The sequence below is a fragment of the Eleginops maclovinus genome, chromosome 20 (assembly GCF_036324505.1).
Source record: "Eleginops maclovinus isolate JMC-PN-2008 ecotype Puerto Natales chromosome 20, JC_Emac_rtc_rv5, whole genome shotgun sequence".
Taxonomy (NCBI): domain Eukaryota; kingdom Metazoa; phylum Chordata; class Actinopteri; order Perciformes; family Eleginopidae; genus Eleginops; species Eleginops maclovinus.
This window is the reverse complement of record NC_086368.1, coordinates 10,470,056-10,493,564: the sequence shown is the minus strand read 5'-3', so window position 1 is coordinate 10,493,564 and position 23,509 is coordinate 10,470,056. Positions and strand designations below refer to the sequence as shown.

Sequence of the window (23,509 nt, the reverse complement as noted above, 5' to 3'; positions counted from 1 at the left end):
ATACTCCTTTTGGTACATTTCATTTCTCTTTACTATCACAAGTATTTTAAGGGACAGAATAAAACTTGTGCAAGCTATTTTTCCAATGTTACTTACGAAAGAATGTGTGTGTAACGTGTGTATTTAAAAAACGTGTTATTAAGGACAAAACAATTATTTGAGAAAGATAATATCTGCAGATGATAAATAATGAAAATAATTGTAAATGGGGATTTTTCAAAGTTTTCTAATGTGTGGATTTATTGCTCTTCGGTATCAATTTACACTCTGGTCATGACGTAATTGCACTTAATAAATGTTTAGGTTTTGAATTGCCATAAAAAAAGTAGATTAATCAAATGTTAAAATGTTAAAAATTGTTGAATTGTTGACACATTGCATAACCTTTGGCTTGAGATTTCATCACTCATCAGTTAAATCCATTAAATGTATAATGAATATTTATACAGCCAAAGTGTATTTTAGTATTATGAAAACATTATGTTATGTAATCGATGGAAACGCCCATTTCACATGACCCCACACGCGGCTGTGAGTCTAGGGAGTGTCATCAAAAACATGAGAATGCGTTCTCCTCATAAAACGTCTTAAGGGAAATGTAAAATGAATCTAAAAACGTTTATGGTAAATGAAGGCGGTACACTTTGCACTGAAACGTTTCGTGTAGACCATTGTCTTTTGTTTTGTCGCTCTGGTGTCATCGTCTTCCCTGTGTAAAACAATTGCAGAAGCTCCCTTCCAGTAGCGGTTCCGGAGACTGTTCACCAGCTTGAATTTTGAGGTAAACTGCGCAAAGTATCTGATGAATATATGAGTTTATCGCCATTTAACCTAGAAAATGAATCAGAAATCGACGCCAGTTTTAACTACGGTGTCATTCAAACATGTGCAAAAGTGTAACGTGGAAATTTTGTGGGCATTTCAACCAACAGCTACAGTGATACTTAGTAGATAGTTGAACTTCCTCATTTTGAGTCAGCCGAACGAGAGCGGCGGCGGCCTGTAGAACAACACCATGTCTCTTCAACAGTCGCTTAAATCCGGTCAGGACTTCATTGCATTTCTGGGAGACAGAACATCCAACAGTATCTCTAAAAAGGAACTTCGGGCTATCTACTACGCTGAATTTAAGGGCAGGTAAGCTGGAAAACCAGCGTGTGTCACATGCAGTTGTTGGACTTGGCTCTTATGAAACTCTTTTGTGTTTTTATTGTCACAGGAAAGGATTTAAAGACCCCAAGTTTTCCTCTGTCATCCACGCCCTAGTGAAGTCTAATAAAGTCTTCTCAAAACAGGAGAAAATCTACATAAATGTCAAACCTCAGGTAAGATGAGCCTTCACTTCTGTAGTGCAAAGCTATCACCTGTAAATGTCCAGTGGTGTAAAGTAACTAAGTACATTTACTCAAGTACTGTACTTAAGTACAATTCTGAGAGACATGTACTTTACTTGAGTATTTAAATGTTTTGATACTTTGTACTTCTACCCCACTACAATTCAGAGGTAAATTTTGTTCTTTTACTACATATATTTAATATCTTTAGTTACTTTTCAGATTTTGGTTAATAATATGTAATAAGAACAACGCTTAAATAAGACTGTAGTTACACCTAGAGTAAAATCCACAAGCTACTCTGCAGTATATAAGTAATTGAAACTAGCTGCACCTTTACCAGCTTTGATTATACATTGATGCATCAATAATTATATTATTCTGAAAAGCGAGTCTGCATAACGAGTACTTTTACTTTTGGTACTTTAAGTACATTATGATACTTATACTTTTGTACTTTTACTTAAGTACAAGATCTGAGTACTTCAAGCACCTCTGAAAATGTCAAAAGGAAAGACACCCCCCACGAGGAGATGCCAAATGTCCTCAAAGAAACATCAAACAAAGAGATGCAAAGCAACTACAGAGACACAAAAAGCTACCAAAAACGTAAAACTGCAAAGACGCATCAAATGACCACAAAGGCAATGACGATGAGATAGATAAGTGTTTTGCATGTCTTTACCTAGAGGAACATTGTCTCATAATTTCTCCGTGTGCTTCTGCTGTGAGACCGGATATGTTTAAAAAAAATACAAAATTATAATAAAGACGTAACCAATATTTTGAAATTGTTGCTGTAGGTTCCAGTGCACCAGGGGAGGAGGCCCCGGGTCCCTCAGTTGCCCCACAGCCCTGGCTCTGGCTCCGGCTCCAAGAAGAAGAAGACCGCTAAGACACCTTTACCCTCCTCTGTCCCCTCTACCCCAGTGACCCCGGTACTGACACCAAAGAAAAAGCTGGCTACAGAAATCCTGCGCAAGTTAAAGCTTAACAGGTAGGTGTGTCTCGTCATCTACAGTATAATGCTGTCAAATATGTCAGTTTTTACAGATGCATCCATTATATTACATTACAAATTAAAATGTTTCACATGACAGCACATCAAGCTTATACCATGAAATAGATACAGTTTAGGTCATAATTTGGAGATCAGTGTTTTGAGCATGACTCAATCAAGGAAGTAGCTGTTCCAGCAGAGGGATCAAGAGTCCATAACAGGTGTGGAAGGGGCTCTTACATTATGATTGTTGCTTTGTCAAGGTCAAAGTTCAAGGTTCAACTTCAAGGCGAGTAGACACATTTTTCTGTTTTTACATCTGTGATTTTTTCTGTTCTACTGTACTGCAATACTACCTGGTACAAGTGTTTGTCAACTACTTTAAAATCAAACTGTCCACCTATTGAAAATCTGCTCAAAGATTGTTGGTCAACCCTGTCAGAGGTTTCAAGGTTTCAAGGTTTTATTTGTCATATGCACAGCAGATACAGCGTATATGTTGGCAATGAAAATCTTATGTCGCGTGCTCCTCCAACAACTCCACATAAATAGAGACTTTATGAGTCAGTCTATCATAAGAACCTAGCGAGGCTGTCATTCAATTATTATGGTATTGTAACTTTATTGTCATTAGGACTTACTTAATCACAATTGAAAAACTACAACCCATACAACTGCACGAGATACCAGGACCACATACAAAAAGTGCCGTTAATCTCTGTGTATAGCAGCTAAATGAAGCAGGAGCAATTTCAACAGCCTGAAGATCTCTTCAGATATGCAATGATGACAAAGAAAAGCAGACTGCAAAATAGGCTCTGCTCTAGGCTCTTTTCAGGTTTAGGGGTTAAAAATAGCTCCTTTAACACAATCAATTTGAAAAAGCATCTTAAGAACCATCACAATGCACACGCATACAGAATATGTAGAAAATACTAAAATACAAAAAGGGCACTATATATAAACAGAGCAGTAAAGGGATAAGGAATAAAAGTAGACAGATGCATATATTAAATAAAGATGTATAGTTACAACAATTTGTGATGATTCCAGTAAGAGTGCTTTTTTAATGCATAGAACAGGGGTGTCCAAACTACGGCCCGGGGGCCAAATGCGGCCCGCAGGCCATTTTGAATCGGCCCTCAGCAAATTCTAAAAGTATAATGGAATATGGCCCACAAATTAAACTTTTGCTTGTCTTATATTGTATTTTTCAAAAGTATATGTTAAAATACATTAATGAGTCCAATTTTCAAATAAATTCAGTCATTTAAAATTTAAAACGTTCTCTAGCAAATCTTAGTTGATTAAAAAAAAGCCCAATAACTTATTTCAACAACAAGCTTGACATTTAACCTTCATATTTACTCTTAATATAAGCAATCTGAGGTTTCTGTTTTAAGGAATGAGCTGCCAACAAAATGAGTGCAACCCTAAAGACAGATGGGATGTAGGCTGTTTTTTCTTGAACCATTTTTAAGTATCGTGCATTATTCACCTACATTTGATTTGTTTTGCTAACTTATAACTTAACTTATGAGGCAATATTCACCTCTATAAGTGGCCCTGCTCTCCGTATATTTTTCTGTATGTGGCCCTCGGTGAAAAAGGTTTGGACACCCCGGGTATATAACTTCGTACAGGTATTTTGCCTTTTTAAGTTTCTTTAAAGGTCCCCTATTATGCAAAATGCACGTCTTGCTGTCTTTTATACATAAGTGTCCATGGTGTGTAAGGAGACTCGCAAAGTGTCAGGAAATACAACCCTCTATCTTTTCCTCCTTACCCACATCTCTAAAAAGGGGGGTACAAACGAGCTGATCCAGATTTGCTGCCCATATGATGTCATAACCGAAATGTGGGCTGGCTTTACATTGAATTCCTGGCAACGTCCCACCCACGTGACACGTCCCAACCTATCGTCCCCTATAAAAGTCGTGAGCTGAATCCCCTCTGCAGCACCTCTGTGTATTCAGCAGGATGTCTGCTTTGTATATAATATATATAATGTCACTGTTCTAGTGGTAAACACTGAGTGTTTCAGAAATAATGCTTGATGTGGTTTTGAACATAATATGGCGTTTAATCACGGCAGCGTTTAGCTGAGTATCTTCTCTGGTAGAAACGTTCACAGAGGAGAGAGAGCTGCATGCGCTCCAAAGGGGCGTGGCCAGCTTCAGGTCCGCTCAAATTTAAAGTGACACAGAATCAGCACTTCAGGAACAGAGCTGAAATAGAGGGGTATGAGGCATGCTACAATGGGTGATCTGTTAGGTATTTTGAGCAAAACACTTCACAGACAATCTCTTTATAGATATTGCCCTACAATATATTGTTCACATATAGCATAATAGGAGACCTTTTAAGATGTACGGCCATTGCTTAGCCTTCTTTATCAGAAGGGATATGTGCTTTCCCATGTCTCGTGTTGTGTCCTTGTTAGTTCTTTTTATCACCGTGTAGCGTTTTTATTATCACTTCAGGGCAGTTGCTCCTAGTCCGTTCCCACAAGGAGTCACAAGGTTGAGTTATTTCCCTATGCAATGAGTCACAATGTTTTCCACCGTGTCAGTCACTCCAGAATAACTCTGAGAGACCGAACCCCTTTGCTTTGTTTGATACGTTTTTACTTATGTTAACAAATAAAGACATTTTGTTGAATGACTTTATTTCAAATTTCCAGGTTAAATTGCCTATAAGTGAATCTAAGAGTGAGTGATTTTCTGTCCATATGTTTCAACCCTGTGATAGACTTTCTACTGGTATATCGGTGGATTAGGGGTTAGGGAACCAAACATTAACTGCTGTTTGCATCTTGCCGCTAACCTTTGTATCTTGTCAACCCCATCTCCCCTTTTCCCTCATTTCCTGTCTTATCTTCATTGATGGCTATCAATTAGTTCTAAAAAGCTAGGCAGATTATCAAATATTAAAAAACAGTTGAAACCCCCAAGAGAAATAATGGGATCCAGACACAATTCTCCACCAAATGTTTTCACGTTTTTCACAATTTTGATGATACTCAATTACATTTATTTACTGTCTGGCAAGTTTGCATTCATCCCATATTTTACTGTTTATAGAGACAAAGAACAAGAGCGTTGACATAGCTACATGCATGAAAAAAAGTTTTACTCACTTTGCAGTATTTTTTACATCCTTTTTATGCTTACAAGTTTTATAGATGTGCACCATGATCATGCCTTTCTCTGTGTCTCACAGGAAAAAGATGATAGCTGACAAGTGCGGCATTAACATCACATCGGAGCCTGCTGCAAAAGGCGGAAAGGTCCAGTTCACTGTGGAGCGTCTGAAGGAGTTGTTCCTCATCAGGTTTCACATCGAAAACAAGGGCACACACTGTGTCAACTTCACCTTCTACACTGCCTTGCACAATATGCACTGTTTCACTTTGGAGGACGAGAGGAGAGTGACCAGGGCTTGTCCCCTCTTTCTCTGTCCAGGTTACACTTCTCCTCTCTGTTTTCATTAACAAAAAAACACAGTGAAGGGAGGTAAGTGACGCTCACAGCTCCTACTCTGCCTCTTTTCTTTCACAGGAGAAAGCTATGAGGTCGTGGTCCGTTACAAGCTGAAACACTATGGATTCTTCCCGGCCACCATGTACTTTGAGTTCTGCCCAGATCTGCCGGGATCCGTTCCCTTCTGCATTGTGAGGGAGATGGAAGCTGAAGCGAGGACCCCACTGGCTGTGGAGCTGGGGCCTGTGTCTCCTTACAAACCATACAAGGGGGTCACATACAGGCGTGCGGGCAGAGTGATAGTGGAGGGAGTACCTCCAGAGAAGTACGTTATTAAAAACTGATTGTAAACTATTTCAAGACTCTAAATAGCAATTCACTTTTATTGCTGGTTATTAAAGATTTTCCACAATGTGTGTTTTCTGTGGTTCCATAGGAAACATAAAGTCTTATAACTAACTGTTGACTGACATACAATGTTATTGGAGTGAAATCAATGTTATTTAATTCAGAATTTCACCCAAAAAGTCAGGTTTAATAAAGGGGAATAAACACATTTGCCCAAATAAATTCTGGATTATCAAACTCAGAATTTTATAGATTGTATTTAAATGCTGGTCCCTATGATTTAAACCTTTGAAGAATGTAGTGTAACAGATAAAACCAGCAAATGGTCTTACTATCTCAAAATGGAATGAGTACAGATTTTTTTTGCCAGCAAAAAGAAATCCATTATTACAAATCACGATCCAAATATTTCATTTGGAAGCTGGTTGTAATTGAAAGGGATAAACAAATGGACCCATAATGGTTACAGAAATACTTTTTAATTCATTTATAATGTGTTTCCTCTCTGCAGGTCTGGGGTCCAGCCTCTACAGTTAACATTGAAATTAGGGAAATTTAACTACCCCAAATGCCTGAAAGGACTGAGGCAGGAAAACTCTGAGTCCCCATCAACCAAGCAAAACCTGCCATCAGAGAAGTGAGAGCATGACCTAATGACCTAAAGCTTCCCAAACCATTTATTTTATCCCTCATGATCACAATGTGTGTGCGTGTTTGCTGTATATCCAGGGGTCTCCTCAACGCTCCATTAAAGATGAAGACCTACGCTCATCGATTTCACCTCCTGCTACACCTGGAAGAGATACAGATGGAGTCAGATATCGAGAAATACGACCTCCACTATCAAACCATGACTCCGGATCAATTAGACAAGAAACTGCTCACATTGAGGGTAAGGACTCCTCACAGTACACTTTTTAAAAGAGCAGCAATGAAAGGTCTATGTATTATGAGCTATGTCATGAAAATGCAAAAACATTTACAAAAAGAATCGATTTACATCAATGCCTATGCTTCTCAAATACTGTTCTTGACAGACAGCTAATTTTGTGACACCGACTAGATCGTGAAATGCTAAAACATTTTCATGATCTAAAGGATGCCACTTTGTGCTTTATGCTTTCTTTGTGTGATGTATATTATTTTAATGTTGCTGTCTGCTGAATGCTTGCTGATCTAATGTATGTTCAGTTTAAGAAATACTTGAGAACATATTTTATTTGAGAAAATTGTTTGTTTGCATGACATATTACATAGTTGCTTAATATTATTAATAATATTTGTCCATGTTTGTTTGTTTTTGTAGTGATATAGGGGGACTATGCTTAGGTTATGTGTCTGTTTGCTATTGCACATGCTATGTTTTTATATTTAGTTCTGAAACACAGCGTGGCCAAACATCCACGTCTGCAGGTTTGGATAACATCACGTTTTTGACCGTGTTTTGTTTATTTACTTTAAGAATTTAAGCATCAAGTCTGCAGTGGAAATAGGCAAGATGCAAATAGGATGGACATCCCCTGCCATGATGTAATTTAGTTTCAATAAACCCTTGTTTAAGTTTAACCTGCCTTTTGGGAGTAAATTGGGTCTTCAAAGAAAGTTTGACATAATTGTAAAATCGATCAGAACTGAAAGACTTGCAGACACTGTGGCCTGGGAACTTCGAACATTGTATAAACGTCCACTTCATTCAGTGTTTGAAATATGCACTGCAGAAAGCTGGCCAACACGGATATTATTCAACAGGTTCCTGGTGTTGCTGAGAATCGGCCATCTGTACTACGAGGAGACTGTCTGAGGGTGACCATATGTGGAGACGATGACACGATGTACATGGGATATGTTCATAGAGTGGAGCTGGATAGTGTGAAGCTGGGCTTCCATAAGAGGTAAGAGCGGCGCTACAGATACACGTCAGTGTAAAACATAGTGAATATCTATGACAATTAATAAAACATCTATCTTGAACACTTCTCCCACTCTCCACCTGCTTCAGATTGTTGCAGATGTTTATCAGCAACATGAAGTTCAACGTGGAGTTCACCATCAACAGGTACTCCCTGAGGCTGCAGCATCGTGCGGTGGACTTAGCAGCAAAGCATCAGCTCGAAGAGGTGCTGTTCCCGTCTGGTGCAGCAGTGGCTAATCTCCCTATGCCTAAACTCAGGTGTGAGGCCTACACACACAAAGTTCATGCTTATAGATCACTAGTAGATAAGATAAGATAAACGTTTAATTCAGGTGTCGGAGCAGCAACAGCCAAAAGAGTGAAACACAGGACAGGAAAATTAAGACCTCACATGAGGATGATAAAATAAATATCAATAAGATTAGGTTAGACTCTACATCTATATTCAGAAATTAATTAGGATAATTTATGATTCTGAATAAATATATTTACATGGCTCTGTGCAAGTGCCAGCCCAAGGGAGGAAGATTTAATATCATGTTCAAACCATACACTGTATGGTACAGACACATAGACCTACGCGGCTTAAAGTGCAGTATCTCATGTTCTTATAGAAGCTTAAACTGTCTGGTTTTGGTGATAAGAGCATATGAACTCCTAATGATGAGTGAGTGCTCAACAGCCTTCACCTCGCACTCATTCACTATATCGGGCTATCCTTTGGGTTAATGCACTAAACTTCTCTGAAGTAGATATGGGTAAAATATGGAGGGTTATGAGCCTGACAAAGTTCATATCGGCTTAGAATGTATCGAACATTTTTTTAGTGTCTGCTACACATTTCTGGGTTTCACTAATGTGCAATGTGTGATCCATTCTCACATTGCTCTCCAGTATGTTCAACCGTCAGCTGGAGAACAACCCGGAGCAACATGCTGCCGTCCAGCGCATCGTGGCTGGATCGTCAAAGCCCGCCCCTCATCTTGTGTTTGGGCCCCCTGGAACTGGAAAGACTATCACTCTTGTTGAAGCTATGCATCAGGTATGTCGTGTTGACAATGTGACATAACTAGCCTCATTAGACCCTCCAAACTTAACCAGCTTCTCGCTAAGTCCAATGGTTGGATAGTTTTGACTGTTTCATAGACGAGAGCGATGACATACCATTGGAAGTCTTGGATATTTTGATGGCCGATCTTTCGTATTTTTTAATAGAACTAACAAATAATCAGGAAACACAGGAACACGGTATCATAATACAGATTTTGCGATTTTCTGATCTCCTCTTATTGGTTGAAAGGGGGCATTTTTGTTGAAAAATGTGATATTAGTTCTACCTTCCATCACATTTGAACAACATATGTGTGAACCAGAAATGTGTGAACAGTTGATGGGCTGCTTAGGAGACACCATTGTGAGTCATGTATGTTCAAAACACAACCACAAAGTCCCATAGAAGCAGATATCATTGGGAAAGTTTCTTAAATGTATGTATAAGCATGTCGAAATGGCATACTTAATCATAAATATATAATATTGCAGAGGAAGAGTTTTCATCTTCAGTGTAAAATTGAGCGTGACTCGTGATTAAAGTGGACTGACAGGTCAAACTAAGTAATGCGTCTGGTTTTAGTGTCTGCGTGAACATTTTCTAGAATACATTATTTGTTTATAAAATGCAAGAAAAACTGAGAAAATCTCAAACGTCTGAGGTGACTTCTTTAAATGTCTTGTTTTGTCTGTTGAAAAATCCAAAGGTATTCAGTTGAAACAAAAAAGCAAGAAATTTCTTCTTTTTAATCGACCAATTGTTGCAGCTGTAGTTGCTTCAAGGTAATGCAATCTGTTGTTGGTTTTATTTGATTACCAGCAAAGCATCCAAATAACTCGTCAGTAATTAAAAGAGATGAATCTGACTTTGCTTACATCGACAGGTCAGCAAGGCAGACTCATTAGCCAGGATCCTCGCCTGTGCTCCTTCAAACAGCGCAAGTGACCTCCTCTGTGAGAGACTGATGGTGCACATGGACCCTCATCGCATCTACCGCATGTACGCCAGCAGCCGAGACGTCAGAACTGTCCCCGCCAACCTGCAGGTGAGCATCAGCTGGCATTTGTACATCCACAAGATAATCTGGTTACTGGCCATAAATCAGCTTATTGGTGATAAAATCTCTACCAACAGATTTGAGCCCCTGATAGCCTGTGATTCAATACTCATGTGTAACCATATGTAAGTAGGGCCCATCATATTTTAAGGTTTTAAAATAAAACGGAAATTAAAATATGTTCCTGCACCACAGTGATTCCTCATCCAGATGTTTGGTGACATTAGAACATATTATTTTCTGTCAAAAGCATTGTTGTAGGCCCCGGCCGTGGCGCAACTGGCTGGGGCACCTGCACCGTACGCCGGTGACCCAGGTTCCCGACCTGTGGTCCTTTCCGGATCCCACCCCGAGTTTTGTATTCCACATATATTTCACATCCTCAAATCTTTATTGTTGATATTGTAAATATTCTTCTCTCTTTTTGCACTATTTTATTTATCTTATTTGCACCATGCATGTTGAGTTGTTGGAGGAGCACGCGACATAAGATTTTCATTGCCAACATATACGCTGTATCTGCTGTGCATATGACAAATAAAACCTTGAAACCTTGAAACCTTGACTCTCCCTCCCACTTTCCTGTCACTCTCCACAGTCCTATCTGATTAAAGGCAAAAAGCCCCCCCAAAAATATCTATAAAAAATAAATTAAAAAAGCATTGTTGTAAAAGTGTAATTCTTATGTAGATCATTAATAAAACTATTTAACAGAAGGGTCTGAAATAAACAGGTATCTGTCATTCCTATGCTTTCGTTTAAGGATGGTTGGATGTTTAAATAGCCATTATTTTCTTACGTGTCCTCTCCTCTCTATTTTCTTCCAGAAATATTGTAACTGGGACCAGAGGCAAGATAAGTTTGTGTTTCCAGAAAAAACATTTCTGATGAAATACACTATCATAGTTACGACTCTGGTCACAGCTGGCCGGTAGGTTGCTTTCAAATTGAGTGATAACTCATTGTAGGACTCAATGGCATCATTCTTTAGTGCTGTGAGCCACTGGCATATTATTAGTTTAACATTCCTGCTGTGTGTTTCTGTTTGGAGACTGGTGACTGGAGAATTCCCTATGGACCATTTTACCCACATCTTCTTGGATGAAGCAGCCCAGGCAGTGGAGCCTGAGTGCGTCATTGCCATCGCAGGTAAATGTTGAGGATCTGAACAATGACTATACTATTACAAGAATTTTCTTTTGGTAAATGTAAAAGAGTTCAGAACAGAAACCTATTTCTAAGATACATATATGTGTTGTGCTTTGATTCATCAGTCACACGTGCTTTCTTCTCTAGATCTAATTTTGGCCAATGATTAAGATTAATTCATCATCATAATCTCACATAATAACCTGTTGGCTCAACTGTAAAGATCAAGGTTTCACACTTTTTTTACACTAACTATTTTGATTGTTTTGGTGAGGTTACAAGAAATAAATGTCTACCTGTCTGTCAAACTGTAAAGAAAACAGAGTATATTTCCCTTGAATAATGTTTTATCATCGAAGAGAGAAATGAAAGAGTAAAAGTGACACTGATTATTGGTTTCACAGGTCTGCTCAGTGCAGAGAAGGGTCAGCTGGTGCTGGCCGGAGATCCAAAGCAGCTGGGACCAATCCTTCGATGTAACTTAGCAGTGCAGCATGGACTCGGTGAGACGAGGGGGATTACATTACATTGTTTTATCTTGGTGTCTTCTTTTGCACACTACAATAGTCGTTAATGCCATGTTTTTACTGCAAAAAGTTTAAGATTGAACGATTCAATGATATAAATGTAATTCTGTAACATTAATATTCTCCAGGGCTTTCTCTGCTGGAGAGACTGATGAGACACAACACTTTGTATCAGAAGAGTACAGACTCTGGGCATTTTGACACCCGCTTTGTGACCAAACTGCTGCGAAACTACAGGTGTGTTTTTCAGTTTTTACCTCCATTTTGCATTTATGGTTCTAATGAACACCCTTCAGCTTTCTAGTTTTTCTTTCTAAACTCAGGTCTCATGCTGCCATTCTGAAAGTCCCTAATGAGCTCTTCTATGAGAATGAGCTGCAGGTGTTTGCTGACCAATGGGAGCGCGACATCTACTGCAAATGGGAACACCTTCCCAAAAAGGTGGGCAGCAAAAGCATTTTTCTCGGACAATTTTCATACCAAAATGATCACACACACGCATTCTCAAGGAATTTACAGTGGTTATATTTAAAATGTCTGCCCATATTTCTGACCAACTACATTTTAGTTATACATACCGTCTTTCTCAAAGAGTGGTCCGCGGTCCACTGGTGGTCCGTGAGCGACCCCTAGTGGTCCGTGAGTATTTTGGTAAAATGTCACATTTGAAATTAATATATTATAAGTTTAAAGTGTTTCTCAAAATGTCTTAAAATGACTAGTATAGAGTGTAGCACAGATGTAGCGTAGCTACGTAGGTTCGTAGCTACGTCACTACGTAGGTTACAATCTTACGTCATAAATGATTTGCGCGGTCAATTTGAGCTGTCAACTGACAAGATGGATCGATGGCTAAAGACAGGGTCAGTTAAAAGAAAATTAAATGACAAATCTGACGTGACAGTCAAGGTGCATCGTCCTGATGCAGGAGATCCAGCACCTACAAGTGGTTCAGCCGCAGCGACAAGTGATTTTGTGTGCGTTACTGAGTCCCAGGAGAGCGGTTCGCCGTCTAACCACCACCCGGCTGAAAGCTGTGAAACTCGGCTTGATCGCGGAAAGTCCAGCGCTAAAGTGAAGAGAAAATATCACAGCGACTACATAAAATTCGGATTTTTCTGGACTGGAGATGAAGAGCATCCCAATCCACACTGTGTTTTGTGCTACGAGTCGTTGGCTAACGAGGCTATGAAACCCGCCAAGCTCAAGCGTCATTTTGAGAGCAAACACAAGGATTACATCGGGAAACCTTTAGCATTGTTTGAGAGAAAACGTGATAAACTTAAAAAACACATGACGAAGGCGCCCTCACATTTTTTTGCGACGGGGGAAAATGCGAAGGCTACAGAGGCATCATACAGGGTATTCCTTCTCATCGCAAAAACAGGGAAACCTCATTCGATAGGTGCGAATTTAGTCAAACCAGCTGCCAAGGTTATGGCTAATGTATTGTTTGGGGAGAAAGCAAGCGACGAAATTAACAGGGTCCCCCTCTCCAATGATACTGTCCAGCGGCGAATAACAGCCATGGCCGAAAATGTGAAAGATCAGCTGATCACACGCTTACGCCAAAGCCAGTTTTTCACACTGCAACTGGACGAGTCAACTGATATCGTGAATGAGGCAAATCTGCTGTGTTTTGTAAGGTACAGTTATGATGGCGGTGTGCAGGATGAATTTCTGTTTTGTCGTTCCCTGCCGACCAACACCACAGGGGAAGCCATTTTTGACTCAGTCAACGATTTCATCCTGCAGAATAATATCGACTGGACACGATGTGTTGGTATTTGCACAGATGGTGCAACTGCAATCAATGCCGGGGTGGCAATGGTATTATCCGGGACCTTTCCCGGCCCAAACCATCGACCTGGCCTGATTGGCCCATGGGGAAAATAGTTGTAACTAATTTTTGTCACTATCTTATTCTTGCATTAATATCAATTCAACTGTAGTCTGCATAAATTCACCATTGCAGCGCAGCCGCCTGCTGCATCACAGCAGATTAAATAGGTTCTACCATGTAAGGGAATTCTCTCCTCCCAAATGTTTCAGATGGTTTGGCCCACGGCTCGTCTTTTAAATAACAACGGCGCGAAACAGAGCGCGTCAGTGATGGAGGGTAGAAAGAGGCCAGGTGGAACGGAGCGGGCTAAGCTTAAAAAAAGACAGGAGGTGGCAGCCAAATGTGCCAAATTGACAGATATGTTCTCAAGACAAGCTGGTAGGTTACTGAGAGATATGGATAATAGGCCTGGTTGTGAATTTGATCAAATAGGCTATAACGTGGCGAACGTTTGCAATGTCAACTCAACTGTCATCTGACTGCTTTTGTTGTTAAATATGTAAAATCTCACAATTTATATGATTTAGAAGTGTATTCCTATATTCAAAGAAGAACCGAACACTTTCTTTACATTCCAGTTCTGATGAACAATTGCTTAACGCTTTATCACACTGTATCTCCTCATCAACTGTAGCCTGCATTCCCACAGGCGCGCACATGTGGTTACTAACGCAATATTAAATAGGGACGATCACATTTGTTGTTTGATATTTGTTATTAAATGCATCTCAAACATGCAATTAAAATAAATATAATTATTTAGAAGTGCTGTATGCAAATATTGTACATGGTTCGCGTGTGCAGGAACAGGGGCAGCGCGAGCACGTTGGGGTGTTTAGTTGCCTTTTTTAATTACTGGAGAGTCTGCACGCGCGTTCTATCCGCGGGAATCAGCATCATGTTTCATGTTCAAGCCTTCCCCTCCCATTTATTATAATGTGAGCTGAGCCCGCTCAGACCCGTGCAGGGAATAGACTGTTCTATTTTCAAGTTGCAATGAGCACTTATCCGGACACCGCGCGGGCACGACGCTTTGATGTGAAAGGAAGAATCTGTTTTCTTGTCGATTTCTATCCATTTCGGACTGAGCACGAATGCAGATGCAGAGATGTTCACGTCCCGTGCTTGCTGTGTGTAAACGAACAGAACACTTGCTTTACATTCCATTTTTCCATTTTTTGACAAACAGTTTCAAATGTGCTGTCACGCTCATCTCCTCTGCAACTGTAACCTATTTCGTCTCGCCGTCATATCGTGCATTTCCACAGAGGCGCGCACACTGTGGTTATCAACTCACTATTAAATATATTTTTTTATTGTTATCGATTGTTTTCTAGCAACAGCTCAGCAGACCACTTCCAGTGCTACTGATGATCCCAAGGAGGGCACGACTACTGAAGGGCCAGGTAGAGGAAGATACTGTAGTTAGTCAAGATAGACATTTGTGATGTAAAATATTGGCATAGAGAAGAAAACCATGGTAGGGTGCCTAACCCTAACCAGCCCACAACACCCCCTGTAGCCAAAGTGTTCTACAACAAACAAGGCACCAACCGCAAATGGTTGACTTTCAGTGACAAAACAGAATCACTGTACTGTTCTGTTTGTTTGGCATTTGCGCCACCTGCTAAAACAAACAATCCCTTCATTAAGGGTGGTATGAAGGCATGGAAACATATCCATCAGCGCATTGAAGAGCATGAACAAAGTAAGATACATAGGAATTGTGCAGATGCTTACTTTCTGATGGCTAAAGATGCAAATGTAAACAGCCTTTTGGCAGGCAAACAGATGTCTTTACATCATGAGAAAGTTAAACAGAAGCGCCAGGTAATGGAATGCATTGTTGATGTGGTTAAAGTCATTGGAAAATGTGGTCTTAGTTATCGAGGGGATAAGGCAGAGGCTGCTTACACCCTAGAAAACACTGCAGTCAATCATGGCAACTTTTTAGAGTTGCTACTGCTTTTGGGCCGATATGATCCCTGTCTTCAGCAACACATTAGCAGTTGCATTGAGCAAAGCAAAATTCACCATGACAGTGGGGGAAAAGGAAGAGGGTCTCTTGTGACACTTTTTTCCAAGGACATAGTCAACAAAGTGGTGGATGTACTCAAAATGCTGATAAAACGCAGAATCGCTGATGAGGTCAGAGAGGCAGGCATGTTTTCGGTACAGATAGACACTACTCAGGATGTGTCATCCACAGACCAATGTTCTGTCATACTAAGGTATGTGACAGATGTGATTCATGAGCGACTGGTTGCTGTGGTGGATTGTGAGAAGTCCACAGGTCAGCATTTCACTGACCTGTTGAAACAGACTTTGGATGATCTCAGCATTGATATTGGCACATGTGTGGGCAACTCCACTGATGGTGCTGCCAATATGCAGGGCCAATATCAGGGGTTCTCAGCATTGCTCTCTGAACTGGCTCCTACACAGATTCACATGTGGTGTTATGCCCATGTGTTAAATCTTGTTCTGACAGACACAACAGGCAGTGTGGTTGAAAGCACATCACTTTTTTCCATTCTGAATGATGTGGCAGTGTTTCTGAAGGAGTCGTGGAAACGCATGCAAAAGTGGGAGGAGATGAGTGAGGACAGACGTCACCGGAAATTGGCTCCAATAGGAGCTACAAGGTGGTGGGCTAAGGATCAGGCCCTTACAAAGGTGTTTGGGAGCTTTGGCGATCCAAGGGATGCTCTCTATGTTGACCTCTTGTTGACCCTGGTGGCAATTGAAGCGGATGACACTATGAAGTCAGTGGTCAGGGCCAAAGCAAAGGGGCATGTGGAAACCCTTTTGAGATATGAGGTTATACTCACAGCCCAGATTTTCCTCCGCATCTTCAGGCACACCTCCCCTCTATCCAAGTATTTACAGACACATGGGATGAATATTTTGTCAGCTCAGCGTTTGGTTGAGGGGACAGAGGAAAGCCTCAAAACATTTGCCAGGGACTTTGAGGGAGTTAAAGGAGCAGCTGATGTGTTTGTGAGTTGGGCCAACAAGAAACTGGAAGAGGCAGACAGTGAACTTGTTGTGGAGAGTTCTCTCCCAGAAAAACGACTCAGAAAAAAGAAAAGAATGCCAGGAGAGCTCCAGGAAGATGACCCACCAGTCTCACCTTATACTGCATTTGAGGTCAAGGTCCATAATGTTATTCTGGACACAGTTGCTGGCAGTATCAACAGGAGGTTTGCAGCCAATGCAACACTTGCCTCAGATTTTGCTTGCCTTGACCCAAACAACTTTGCTGAGTTGAGGGAAAACGGAATCCCCAGTACAGCACTGCAAGAGTTAAGCAAGTGTGTATTGAGGTTTGATGACAGAGCGACTGTCAGCAGGTTGCAAGACGAGCTGTATAGCCTGGCATCCCAGTGGGAGAGACTGAAAAAGTCTCCTCTGGAGGATTATGTGGTCAGGACAGGAAGAGAGGTCACACAGACTGATGAGCAGGGTAGTGGAATTTCATACATGGAGCCAGAATTTGAGCTGGAGAGCAGGACATGCTCTTCTTGCAAAAACTGTGCTATCTGCGTTTACTTGATCCTCACACAATATAACCTCCTCACAGATGCTTACCATGTAATCGGGTTGGCTTATAAGTTTCTCTTGACTCTTTCAACCACCCAGGTTGCATGCGAGCGGAGCTTCTCTGCCTTAAAATGTGTGAAAACCAGGCTACGAAGCTCAATGTCGCAGGAACTCCTTTATGCATTTATGCTCATGTGTGTTGAAAAGGACATTTTGATGTCCATTGACAATGACACTGTCATTAACGAATTCGCAAAGACAAGCACTTTGCTGAGGAAACTTTTGCTGTTTTAATCTTAAATACAGTATGTGCAGTTTGATTTTTGAAATAACTTTGATTTGTGAAATAACTTTTCTTCTTTATCATTATCTTTATTTTATTTGAATTTGAATTATATATTGTTAAAGTGACGCAAAGTATTATATACCTTTGTTTAAAACAAATAAAAAGCATTGAGAGAGAATTGTTTTTTGTTTGTTTTATCTTTTCATGGACTCAAATTCCTCCTCCATATCAGAGTGGCCTGAATTTGAATTAAATTCCCGGACTGAGAAAATGGCCCACCCCGGCCCTGACTGCAATGACTGGGAAACACAAGGGACTGGCAGCGCGCGTACGCGTGCTCCTTGCGCCACAGCAACACACTGTTGCATTCACAGAGAACAGCTGGCTGTGAAAAAAAATGCCACCATGCCTCAAATCAGTACTGGACGAGTCTGTGAAAATTGTTAATACAATAAAAACCAAAGCACTGAACACACGTCTTTTTAAAGCTCTGTGTGATGAAATGGGAAGTGAACACACAAAACTGCTTTTCCATACTGAAGTTCGCTGGCTGTCGCGTGGGAAAGTTCTCACCCGTCTATTTGAACTGCGCGATGAGGTGATGTTATTCTTGCATCATACTGATGAACTGTATGACAGACTGCATGATTTCCAGTGGCTCTCAAAATTGGCATACCTGGCGGATGTCTTTAGCGCACTCAATTCGCCTTATTCACCTGGCGGCCATTTTGAAACTCGAACGAGGCTGAGGGGTACACAAACCCGGAAGTTTGACTCCGACGCATACGATCTATGGAAGATTCAGCAGCACCAGCAATGGAAACTCCAGTGTGGACCACCAACCTTTCTTGTTTGCCAGAATTAACAATTCAAAATGTGGAGCAGTGGGCCAGTACCGACTGCTCCACACACACACAAATACACTGAGTGTGCAGTGAACCTTCCTCAACCCTGGATACACTGCTCCAAGAACTGAGCAACTCTTATCTTATGAATGTTAATACTTAGCTTACCTTATCACTTACCTGATAGTTATACTGTCATTATACTATCATTGTCAACAAGCAATAGCAACATGCACCTAGCGCTGTCTGGCTTTGCTAATTTGAAACAAGATAATACTGTATTTGAGTAGATATCAATGAGGCTTATGTGATATTACATCAACTAGAGATAACATGTTAATGAGATAAAATCAACATGTTATTTTCAGTCAGACAGGGAAAGGTACATCGTTGATAAAACTCATAATGAACATTTAGCAAGCTGGTTTAAACTGTGGCACTGCTCTGCGAACTGAGCAGTTTGCCCACTTAGCACTATGATACCTGTATGTTGTACGGTGACTCATTTTTCCGCACCGAGGGAAAAGACCTAGCCCTCACAAATATGTGTGTTGGGCTCCTATTAACTGTCGATTAAATACATGTTAAGTTTTAAATAAAATCAAACATAGTACAGTCAACAACTCCATATCACAGCTAAGCTTACTACCCCTAGCTGCTACACGCTAGCAGAAACTGAGGTAAATTAGCGTCCATTCTTACCTTCAATGTCGTGGATAAAACCTTCGATCCAGTTACTGTATCCTTTAATTAACACCGCCCGGGGGATGTTGCAGTCGGTACTGGCCCACTGCTCCACATTTTGAATTGTTAATTCTGGCAAACAAGAAAGGTTGGTGGTCCACACTGGAGTTTCCATTGCTGGTGCTGCTGAATCTTCCATAGATCGTATGCGTCGGAGTCAAACTTCCGGGTTTGTGTACCCCTCAGCCTCGTTCGAGTTTCAAAATGGCCGCCAGGTGAATAAGGCGAATGCTTTGAACTTAGCGCTGCAGGGAAAAGCCGTCACCGCCTTCAATGTGCAGGACAAAATTAAAGCCGCACGCCTCAAGATGGAACTGTGGTGTGTCCGTCTGGATCGCCAGGAGTTTGACTGTTTTCCGACGCTTGTGGATTTTCTCCTCGCTGCAGATGAAGAGCTGGACGGCGGCACAGTTGCAGCCTTCAAGGAACATCTGCAAGGCCTTCACTTTCAGCTGGGAAGATATTTCCCAGAACTAGATGCAGGCTATGAGTGGATCAGGAATCCATTTTGGGACAAAACGCACATCGAACACGTCAGTTCCAAGCTCCCATCAAGACAGGTTGACAGCCTTGTGGACATCGCATCTGATGGGACACTGAGGACGACTTTCAGAGAGAAAAGCTTGACGGACTTTTGGGTCGACGTCCAGCCTGAGCATCCAGAGCTGGCTGACGCTGCTCTGAAACTGTTGATGCCGTTTCCAACCACCTACAACTGTGAAGTTGGTTTTTCTACACTTGTTGGTCTGAAAACAAAGCAGCATTGTTAAATTCTTGTTAAACTTGGGCCTGCAACCATAGTTTTACTGTATTTTATTTTTGAAAATACACAGCAGAAGTTTGTGTCGTACTAAATGCGGTGCATTTTGCGTATCTCTCTGTTCGCTCGGACATAAACTCAGTAATAAATGTAGACTATGTTTCATATGATGTGTAAAATCTATCAGCATACCATTTAAATCGCATGTGAACGAAATGCTTGTAGAATCCGTAGTTGTATTTGTATTGTTGATTTAATGTGTGAACGAGCGATATAGAGTAGGTCACATAAAGCTGTTATTATTAGGCTTTAATTTGTAATATACTGTTGGAGTAGTAAGCAGGCCTATTGTATTTATTCTAGTTTATATTTAGTTATATTTGGTGTATATTTAGTGTATATTTCTCCTTCCTTCTTTGTATTGAACTGTTGCACCTCAATTTCCCTCGGGATTAATAAAGCTTCTTGAATCTTGAATCTTGTTTTGGGATATTGGGGGAGTTAGGTGGTCCGTGAGTATTTTTTTATTGGTTAAGTGGTACTTGGTCTGAAAAAGTTTGAGAAACACTGCCTTAAAGGGAATCTCTAATATGTTTTAAAAGTCAAGCAACTCCCTGAAAGTGCCATAATAATTGGTGTCCTTTTCTAAATACAGCAAGAGACCACTGCAGCATTATAAGTTTCTCTGGTTTTATTATTTATAAGTATGTCTTTGAGTTAAATGTTTTAAAAAAAATGTTTTTATTGTATTCTGTAAACTACTGACAACCTTTCTCTGCATTGGAATTCAACAGACACTGGAAGGGCTGCTGTACATGTAGAGATAAAGATTTAAGAACATTTGGAGTGGTGTTCAATTTTTTCTGGAGCTGTATAGTTAAGACTCATGACTCTTTTACACTCGTATCATTTACATATATATTATATATATGGAACGCAGAAAGCAGCCACAGACTGTCACAGAAGAAAAGACATCAATCAGTACAGCAAATTAGATGTTATTATGGAAAGACATCTTTAAACATAGTCGGACAAAAATTGGAACTTTCATTAGAATATAAGGGAAAGGCTGTCATATAGCTCAGTGGGTAGAGCAGGTGGCCATATTGATCCCCATGCGGTGGACCCGGGTTCGAATCTGGCCTGGGTCCCTTTGCTGCGCGTCTTCCCCTCTGTCTCCCTGTTTCTGACCTGCACTGTCACTATATTAAAGGCACTGGTTGCCCAAAAGATTCTTTAAAAAAAAAAATAATAATAAAAAAGTATATAAGGGAAAAGCATCAAAAATAATTATTATTTTAGGATGGTCGAGTTCAGACAAAAGCCAAAAGTAAGCAGAGATTTAAAACAAAACTTAAAAAGACAGGGTGTCAAAAAAGTACCAATATCTCCAAGTAGCCTGTCAACCATGAGGATATTGTGTTAACGGTTCAGGCTGTCATCACTACAGGGTTTCCCGATGATCTTCCACGGAGTGATTGGGAAAGACGAGAGAGAGGCCAACAGTCCTTCTTTCTTCAACGTGTCTGAGATTGAAATTCTGGTGGACTATCTCACCAAGCTGATAGAAACTCAAGGGAAGAAGGGTCTCCCTAAGCTCTCCGCCAAAGACATTGGCATAATCGCCCCCTACAGGAAGCAGGTGAGTCTTTGTGCTGTAAGTTTGTGTTTTCAGAGATGCTGTAAAACAGTTTAAGCGAGTCATTGGTAACTTTTATCTTACAGGTTGAGAAAATCCAAAAGGCTGTGAAGTCAGTTTCGGCTCTGAAGCGATTGGCTGATCTCAAAGAGCTCAAGGTTAGTGATGCTGCTGTGTCAGGTCCTCTTACTCGGGGAAAAAATATTAAAAAGGATGCTGATTTAATGTTTATTTTGCACATTATTAATGTAGAGAATGTTCTGGACTTCTACAGGATCTGTTATCTAAGCACTCAGACATTAGAATTTAACAATAGAAACACAGAAAAACCTTTAAAGATTATATTTTTACAACAGGTGTAAGAGACAGAACTATTGTGACAAGTCAGTCTGGAGCATGAGTCTGAAGACTGAAATAATCTCAGGTTTTTATACTGTTTAGCAGAAAAATTAAACATTTAAATGTCATCCTTACGTAGGTGACCCTTAACCTAGTCCCATAGGAATTATTACACTCCAACAGAAAACAGTTATGACAGAAAGACATGTTGCAAAGGTATTCTATATGAAATAATGACTACAGATTAATAAGGATTGCGTGAATTTACAATTATGCCATATGTTTCCCTTCATGGGTATCAGGTGGGGTCTGTGGAGGAGTTTCAGGGCCAAGAGAGGAAGATCATCATGGTGTCTACAGTCCGCAGCAGCATCAACTATCTCAAGATGGACAAAGACTTCAACATTGGCTTCCTGGCAAATGAAAAGGTCTGTTCTATTACTTCCTCCACATATAGTGATAATAAAATAAGCAGGGTTTCTTTTTTATATCTTGATTCTTTCTTTTCATATTTGTATACATCTGCAGAGATTCAATGTGGCCCTGACCAGAGCCAGGTCCCTGCTGATAGTCGTGGGAAACCCTGTGATCCTCAACAAGGACCCCACCTGGGGGAAGTAAGGCAAAGCAGGCCAAAGTAGCTATGTTGGATTGCGGAAAGTTGTCTTAAAATCAAGTATTTTTCAGTTGCAGACACTGATTTAAGAGCATTGAGATTTAAATGTGACTTAGTTTACACAATAACCTCACCATAAGATCTATTAAGTAGCTATTCTGGAGTTTAACATCAAATTTAGCTTAGTTTAACGATTTTTCATCTGCAGGTTCATCAGCTACTGTGTGAAGGAGAAGGGATACACAGGATTTGACTTTGAAGATGCAGAAGGGGAGGATGACATTGTGTCAAGACTGGCATCGCTGAAAATCAGTGTGGATTCTGACAGTGAGTACAGCTAAAACCTCAGTTCAATTCGGCCTTATCAGCTGTAAATATGAATCTTTTCATCTGACCGGGTCACTCCAGCTTCACTTCCTTAAAGCATTAGGGAAATGTTCTGCTTGTGAGAAAATGCAAATGTTGTGTCCTTTCAATTTTTCTTATAGATCCTGCAGAAGAGCAGAGTGCCCTCCAGCAGTATCTGGACCCCGAGTGGAAACATGAGCATTAACTTCTTAATACAACCAACAAGGAATGAAGAACAATTTGCTGTGCATACAAATGAATAGCAAGTATCAGCATTTCCTTTTCCTTTCTATCAGTTTTGGTCATAACATTGACTATCCATTTAGAATATATTCTGCTTATGTGCTTTTCTAAGAGTAGTTTGCATATTTTGGTGCAATAAAGCAATGTTTTTTGATGATAATTCCAAAGTAAAACTTTTTCAGTGGCTTGAATAAAGCTGCCATTTAACAGAAAGCTTGCTTAGTGGGACCATGGCCACACAAAAGTAATTCCTTTTCTGACCAAGAAAGAAAAAAAAAAGAGCACACTGAAATATTTCTCAGGAATACATCACTGTATGTCTTACCAGTGTTTACACCGAACATTTTAGTGTCTTTTCATTTCATCTGTTTCTTTTTGATCGTAGTAAATAAACTCTTCTGAATGATGTAGTATTGTAGACTGTCATTTCATAACATGTTATT

General features: G+C 40.3%; 2 protein-coding genes across 2 annotated transcripts; both read left to right on the top strand.

The window, feature by feature from the left end:
* Positions 1-535: 535 nt before the first annotated feature.
* On the top strand, positions 536-23,472 carry mov10a (Mov10 RNA helicase a). The gene is made up of 23 exons (XM_063911807.1): positions 536-781; positions 933-1,137; positions 1,220-1,325; positions 2,138-2,331; positions 5,557-5,798; positions 5,895-6,141; positions 6,676-6,801; positions 6,894-7,056; positions 7,914-8,056; positions 8,164-8,334; positions 8,971-9,118; positions 10,011-10,172; positions 11,012-11,115; positions 11,236-11,333; positions 11,738-11,836; positions 11,989-12,097; positions 12,184-12,301; positions 21,332-21,523; positions 21,607-21,678; positions 22,162-22,287; positions 22,388-22,476; positions 22,684-22,802; positions 22,964-23,472. Exons 2-23 carry the CDS (start codon positions 1,016-1,018, stop codon positions 23,026-23,028), a joined length of 3,015 nt encoding a protein of 1,004 aa, XP_063767877.1. The 5' UTR covers positions 536-781; positions 933-1,015; the 3' UTR covers positions 23,029-23,472.
* On the top strand, positions 12,569-18,224 carry LOC134882287 (zinc finger BED domain-containing protein 5-like). Its single transcript, XM_063909917.1, has 2 exons — positions 12,569-15,109; positions 17,765-18,224. Exon 1 carries the CDS (start codon positions 12,701-12,703, stop codon positions 13,754-13,756), a length of 1,056 nt encoding a protein of 351 aa, XP_063765987.1. The 5' UTR covers positions 12,569-12,700; the 3' UTR covers positions 13,757-15,109; positions 17,765-18,224.
* Positions 23,473-23,509: the final 37 nt, after the last annotated feature.

What these genes read in the sequence shown, in the direction of transcription:
- LOC134882287 (XM_063909917.1), top strand. Translation starts at nt 12,701, where the DNA reads ATGGATCGATGGCTAAAGACAGGGTCAGTTAAAAGAAAATTAAATGAC.
- mov10a (XM_063911807.1), top strand. Translation starts at nt 1,016, where the DNA reads ATGTCTCTTCAACAGTCGCTTAAATCCGGTCAGGACTTCATTGCATTT. An exon ending in ACTCTGGTCACAGCTGGCCG is followed by an intron (nt 11,116 to 11,235) that starts GTAGGTTGCTTT and finishes TTCTGTTTGGAG; the next exon opens with ACTGGTGACTGGAGAATTCC. An exon ending in AAACTGCTGCGAAACTACAG is followed by an intron (nt 12,098 to 12,183) that starts GTGTGTTTTTCA and finishes TTCTAAACTCAG; the next exon opens with GTCTCATGCTGCCATTCTGA.